General features: G+C 46.4%; 1 protein-coding gene across 1 annotated transcript; it reads left to right on the top strand.

The window, feature by feature from the left end:
* Positions 1–2,073: 2,073 nt before the first annotated feature.
* Positions 2,074–5,863, top strand: LOC146790071 (hemoglobin larval subunit alpha-like). Its single transcript, XM_085628428.1, has 3 exons — positions 2,074–2,236; positions 4,912–5,116; positions 5,550–5,863. Exons 1-3 carry the CDS (start codon positions 2,142–2,144, stop codon positions 5,676–5,678), a joined length of 429 nt encoding a protein of 142 aa, XP_085484554.1. The 5' UTR covers positions 2,074–2,141; the 3' UTR covers positions 5,679–5,863.
* Positions 5,864–6,682: the final 819 nt, after the last annotated feature.

Here is a 6,682-nt window from a genome sequence, read left to right as displayed (position 1 = left end):
TGCCGTGGCACTGGGGCCAGTGGTGTGAGGGGCCCACTGCATGCTAATCAGTGTTTTTACTACTAAAATCAAGGTTAAAGGGGTCCATTTTCTTTGCTTGGATTAGGGCCCATGGCAACCTTGCTTTGCGACTGCTATCGATCCCCAGATATCCACAACTTACATACGTAGATCTAGTTGAAGATCTACTGGGCAGACTCCCTGAGGAGTGTATGAGTGCCAGGCTAATCAGGCTACCAGCCAGTTGTGGCCAGCATGGCTCACTGCCCTCAGCCCTCTTTAAAGTATCGAAGTTGGAAGGTACACCCTTGTATCCTCGGGACACGTGCATTCTTCAAGATGACTCCAAATGATTTTGTGGTGGAGAAAGTCTAAGGGCCACATGTACAAAAGGTTTTACTTGTTGCAAACGGAGAATCAGTCAATTTGCGACCGCTAAATAGCCTTTTGACATGTACTAATCCTATTTTGCAATTTTGTACCATATTACCGAATCGCACAATAGGGATTGGGAGTCGGTGTTAGGAAGGGCCATGTTTAGGGCATACCTTCCTAATAGCGAGTCGTAGGGAGATGTATGAATCTTTTGCGACCGGAATGCGGTTGCAAAACATTCACATTTTACCGGCTATTTAAACTAGGTAGGAATCCAGTCGCAAACGGGAAGGGGTCCCCAGGCAACCCCATCTCCTGTGTGAATGGTTGTAAACATGTTTTTTAAGAGCAAGCTGTGGTCCCACAGAACGTTTCATTTTTCATTTTAAAACGCATCCGATTTTCCTATCAGCAAACGGGCTGCCTTTAAATAAAAGTGCTTAATTTAAAACCAAACACACAACATGGTGGTCTGCTGTCCCCAACAGGCCGCCATCCCTGTGCTTTTAGTGATTCCCATCGTGCCGCAAATTGCGACTTACCTCAGGAATACTGATGAAGGAGGTCCATTTGCGATCCACTGTGATACGCTAAATGTGTCTGAAACATATTAGTACATCGCTGTTTGCTACTTCCTAATTGCGAATTCGCAATTAGAAAGTCGCAAACAGATTTCTTTGCACGTTTGGCCCAAAAACCTTTAGAGTAGTTGAGCTGGTAAGATGGCTCAATTCGATAAATTGTCGCCACTAACACTGGCTGAAAACTGCAGGCCACATGTTCAAATCTAGGCAAAGGCCAACTCAGCCTACCTTCACAACTGTTGGAGCGAGTTGAGAATTGTTTAATTTAGCAATAACAACATCTGGAACAGTGCTTAGAAGCAGCAACATTGTGGTTTGAAACGCTATAAGGAAATTAAGTTCTTATTAAGAAGGAAGCACTGCTAATTCATCGCTGAAAGTCCAAAAAAACACATATGTGAATGAAAAGCGCAAATTGACTAATGTTGTCCAAGCTCAACTGCCACGTGCTGAAAGTGCAGAGCCTGGGGGGAACGGATTCTGTTTGTGAGAAGATATAACATCTCAAAACTGTGTCCTAGTCACAGATCAGACATCAAACCCTTCCATATAGTCCTTGTTTAAATCCTCATCAGCATGAAGACTGGATTTATGAGCACCTCAAAAGGTTGCCATTCTCCCATAACCGAAGATTTCTACTCATCGCCTCCTCATTTTGAACTCATTTCAAATCTGGGGCATTTTGTGATGCCATTATAAATCTGACAATATCTAACAATCCCTCATTCCCACCGACAGAGGGACAATAAGGTGCGAAATTTCATAAAAACAACTATTACTACGCCATGTTTGATTTCTTTAAACTATGAATGAGGCTTTTGGAAGAAGGGCTTGTTGCTATAGCAGTAACAGCTGAAATCATTCTAACACACTGTAAAATAGGTCTTTGTTATTCCAGGCTTTTCTTTCTTTTTTGTCAAGTCACTGAAAGACGTGACCTACAGATAAGGTGTTTCTGCACCTCAGGCAGCCAAGACCCCCTACTCCCTGGTAGTGTTTGAGAAGAGATAAGATAGCCCCGCCTCCTTGAGTGGGATCCAAAACTGGCCAATCACGGTGGAAGGTTGCCAGGCTCCTCGGCCCCCTTCCCCTTTAAAAGGGGCTCTGTCCAGCACACAGCACCGACTGTCTCCAACTTCCATCTCTTGTGAATCCTGAGCCCGCCAGCACTCACCGCTCAAGATGGTTCTGTCTGCTGAAGAGAAGGCCCTGGTGGTCGGCCTCTGGGGGAAGATCTCCGGCCACTGCGATGCCCTCGGGGGAGAAGCCCTGGACAGGTGAGGACGATCGATAGGGTCTAGTTTCTTTGACGTCACGTCATTGATGGTCACATGTAACCTGTTATTTCAGGAAGCAGCCATGGAGGGAGGCAGCCATGGTGGGGCACACGTATGCCAGCCACTGAGGGCGAGCAGGCTGGTGTGGGTGGTCAGAGTCTGCCAGGCGAACCCATAAACCGCTAGCCTTGGGCTAGAAGTTGGTAAAACACACTGGGTGTGGTTTCTAACTTCTCTATGGCAATGGGCTCACTTTAAAATTGTACGTGTGTTTAGAAATATAACCCGAATGTCAGGGTATTGGTGGTGGTGGTGTATGTTTAGCCCCGTGTAAATGTGCGTTGATTTGGCTACACTGTTGGCACACATTCCTGGCACATGTTGATTAGGGCATCTCTTGTTGGCATGGCACAATGCCATATTTTGATTAATTCACCTTATCAACCAGCAGTAGGGCTGAGGTTTTCTTGACAAACGTTGGCATCTTTCCCTGCTTCCTTTAAGAGGGACAGTGGCCCAGGATTGCTTCACTTGAAAGGATGAGGCTTGCTGCTGGATCCTGAGGCTGGGGGTTCAAGCAACAGAGAGATATTTGTTTTGGCTTAATATTAACATGCAGGTTTATAGCCGCTTGGGAGCTGTAAGAAGTTACAACGTACTTGGGTGGGGTTGGCTTAGACCAGTGCTTCCCAAAGTTTTTAGAACTGCGACCCAATTTTTAGAACGTGGCCCACCTAGCTTCATTGGACATGAGGCGGGCGATTTATTAATGTAACCAAAGCATAGTGCAGTAGCACACAGCAGTGGCGTAGCAAAGGGGCGGTGGCGTTTACCTACGGCCTTCGCGGAGCAGCAAATGCAGAAATCACCAGCAAACAAGACCCCCCACCCCCCTCGGCGCTCTTATATGCGGCAAACCCAGGGACCGCCACGGCCGGCCAAAGGTCCAGCTACACCAGGGCCGGACTGGCCATAGCGGGCACCGGGCGTTTCCCCGGTAGGCCGCTAGAGTGGGGGCCGGTTTTGGGCCCCTGGGGGGGCGTTTTTGTTACTGGGGGTCGGCAATATCGGCACCCTGTAACAAAATCGTCTGCAACCGGCCCTCGCAAACTGCTCGGCTGCACCCCCCCTCACCCCAGGGGGAGAGGCTGAGCAGTTTGCCAGGGCCGGTTTCTGTTCCCAGTCCGGCCCTGAGCTACGCCGCTGGCACACAGTCATTTAGAGACTGCACAATCTCCATTGAAATGGCCACACACTTTGCACAGACATACAGTTTTACTGATACAGCTATATAGCACACAAATGATAATGTATGGAAATCAGGTTTCAGTGAGTCATTATCATTTGCGCATCACTAAGGAAAGTGACTTGATTTTTTTGATCCTATTAAAATGCTTGTTTCCATCACTCTGCAGAATTACAAAATAAAATGTGCTTCTTTTTTGCTTTCCTGACTGCTGATTGGGTACAGTTCATTTAGAGATTTACACGTTGTTGTGTTTTGCAAAAAGGGCATTCTACAGCCTTCCCTTTCTCTTAATGCAAAGTGAGAGGAGTTTCTAAACCCCAATCCCCATGTTAAGAATATAAGTAGCAATTGGTCAGAAGATATAGCTGACTTTTGGCCTCTGTATTTGAAGGCACTAAATGTGAGAAGATAAATACAGAATTTAAAGACATCTTCATATAGTGATTGGACTTTCATGACCCACCAAAAATCTGCTCACGGCCAACCAGTGGGTTGAGACCCACAGTTTATAAAGCTCTGGGTTAGAGTATTATTGGTGGTGGAAAGAGGTTAGAGCCAGCAGCGGGCTGTGGAGGTAAGAAAGGTGGAGCGGTGGGACCGGGTGGGCGGGGGTTCAACAGACGACGACTAAGGAAAATTAATTATTTATTTAATTTTCCCTCATGGACGTCTCGTACATGCAAGGGCCCCTCCTGGCTAGAGCCTTTGAGGATGTGGAAAGAGGGGACGCACTATTGGTGGTTGCAGGTTATAATGTAAATCATTGGTTAAAGGTTAGAGCTTTTGGATTGCTGGTAAAACACTAGAAATTATGAGGTGTTAACAATTTAGAGCCTTTATGGAGGTAGAAGGAAGTCAGGCCTTTGAGTGAGGCGGGAAAGGGTTAGAATCGACAGGAGTGGAAAAGGTTAGGATCCGTGGTGTCGTAAGACTTGTGGGAGCCGCTGTAATAATAGCGCCCCCTGGAGGTTGGAAGTGGCTGCAGTCTGCATGCTACTGACTGTAGAGGAGATGTCATGAGTTCTACAACATCAGGACACGGGCCACCAGTTCATTTCCGTTTCGTACTGTTTGGCGCCAGGAAGCTCAACCGAGGAAAACAGGAAGACAGGCGTAATGGTTAATTGTTTAATGAATTAGAAGCAGGAACCGCAGAGCCTACCGCTCACCGATCAAAAAAGGCTTTTCCTTAAACATTTGCTCGATTTTTGATACCTGTGATATAAAAAATATTTGTCAATCCTCTGACATTGATCTATTGCTGTAAAAAAGAAGTTGTTTGTTTCCAATTTTAGTTTTAAAACGAGGCTCTTTATGTATGTTTTTCTTATTTTTAGAGCGGGGAGATAGATGGGGGGGAAATGCTTCCGTAGTTGCAAAGAACGTGTTTAGTGCGTTTTTTAAAAAAAAGTATTTTTTTTCCCAGGTTGTTTGCCAGCTTCGGTCAGAGTAGGACCTACTTCAGCCACTTCGACCTCAGCCCGGGCTCTGCTGACGTGAAGCGGCATGGGGGCAAGGTCCTGGGCGCCATCGGCGAGGCAGCCAAGCACATTGACAGCCTGGACCAGGCCCTGTCTAAACTCAGCGACCTGCACGCCTACAACCTCCGCGTGGACCCCGGAAACTTCCAGGTGAGCCTAAATCATCTGAATCCAAAAAAGTGAATACATAAAAATAAATACCAATAGGGCTCATCTGTTCCATTCTTAGATAGCATTTGGAGCAAAACGATGGACGTCTTTTGCACAGTGAGAACTGCACACTTTCTATATGCTTTTCTGAAATTGACAGACACAGAGGAGCCAATCAAAATCAGATTGCTAATTACAAGTGCACCCACAAAAATGTGATATCCCTGATTCGCAAATTGGCGGGTATCCAATTTACATCCAGTTAATCAAGAAGGGGGAATAACTTGCGAACTGTGCATGTTACTTCCGCTCCTGAATTTGTTTTGCAGAATATAACAACATTCATCAGATCAGAGCTTGACAGGCAGGTTATGTATTCCACGTTTTCCGGGTGTTGTTTGTGGTGTTCAACTCTTGCTTTCCTCTCTTGCAGATGCTCTCTCACTGCATTCAGGCTACACTGGCCGCCCACTTCCCTGCTGACTTCACCCCTCAGTGCCAGGCTGCCTGGGACAAGTTCCTGGCCGCGGTGTCTTCTGTCCTGACCTCCAAGTACCGATAAGCCGTGATCTCAACTCAGGAAGACTGTCTATAGCAAAAACAAGATGGCCTCCAGGATGGTACACATAGAAACCCGCTGAAAGCTCAGAGAGTCTACATACAGTCAGTCGTCGTTTTGTGCTACCTGCTCCATCAGATATGGCCAATTGTTTCTTTTGTAACATCTTAATAAAAATGTGAAACTTCCTTCTGGGTCATTTGTGTACAAATGTTCTTTGATGTGTAGAAGAAGGTTGACTTTGTGGGGTGGCCTGGTATATTGCAGGCCTCCACCTCACTGATGTTGTGCCTGAAGCACAAAAAAGCGTGCCTCACCAAGTGGCTGTGTTGCTTCCTCCACAGTTCAATGAAGTTACAGGGCATTTAAATGGATTGGTCACACCTGTGCTTGGGCGAGATAGCGCACGCCAAAAGCCATGCTACGCATTTAAGTGTGTGGAAGAGACTGCTTTGATGAAACAGGCGCACAAAATATTTCGAAAGCAATTGGTATATCACCATACAGACTTAACATTAAGGCCTCAGTAAACATAATTCAGAACCCAACTACCTAACATCTGGTATACCCTAAACAACTGCCCTTCAAATGCACTAAATAAGAACGCACCTCATGTCCTTTTCATATCCTGCGTGACATATCAAGGCCTTCCGTTTCTGTGCAAATGAACTCTGAACTATAACGACCCCACGTCCCTTGCTCCACCTGAGCTGATCCACCTGCTCAGTAGCGTAACCACCCTACGAAAAGTCCCAAAACAGACTGTAAACCTGTCCCTGCTGTACCTGCTCATCAGTGACAACCCCTTTACATTCTAGGAAACAATTTTGCACACCTGAGCCATCAAAACTAAAACCCTCCTAACACATTTAACTAACAAACCCTGCCCTAACCCCTACTGCAGGGGAGGAAGGGTGGGGACAAAAACCTAGCCCCTACTCTAGGAAGCTGGCATGCCGAATTTACCCACAAAGAGCACCCTAATGCCCGAAACTTGAACTATTAAC

Source organism: Triturus cristatus, chromosome 10 (assembly GCF_964204655.1).
Source record: "Triturus cristatus chromosome 10, aTriCri1.1, whole genome shotgun sequence".
In the NCBI taxonomy this organism is placed as follows: Eukaryota; Metazoa; Chordata; class Amphibia; order Caudata; family Salamandridae; genus Triturus; species Triturus cristatus.
Note: the sequence above shows the minus strand (reverse complement) of the source record. Positions and strands in the feature narration are given on the sequence as shown.

Excerpts from the sequence above, each read along its gene's own strand:
- LOC146790071 (XM_085628428.1), top strand. The coding sequence starts at position 2,142 with ATGGTTCTGTCTGCTGAAGAGAAGGCCCTGGTGGTCGGCCTCTGGGGG. Across the intron at positions 2,237-4,911 it reads GGGGGAGAAGCCCTGGACAG|GTTGTTTGCCAGCTTCGGTC; the intron begins GTGAGGACGATC and ends TTTTTTTCCCAG. Across the intron at positions 5,117-5,549 it reads TGGACCCCGGAAACTTCCAG|ATGCTCTCTCACTGCATTCA; the intron begins GTGAGCCTAAAT and ends CCTCTCTTGCAG.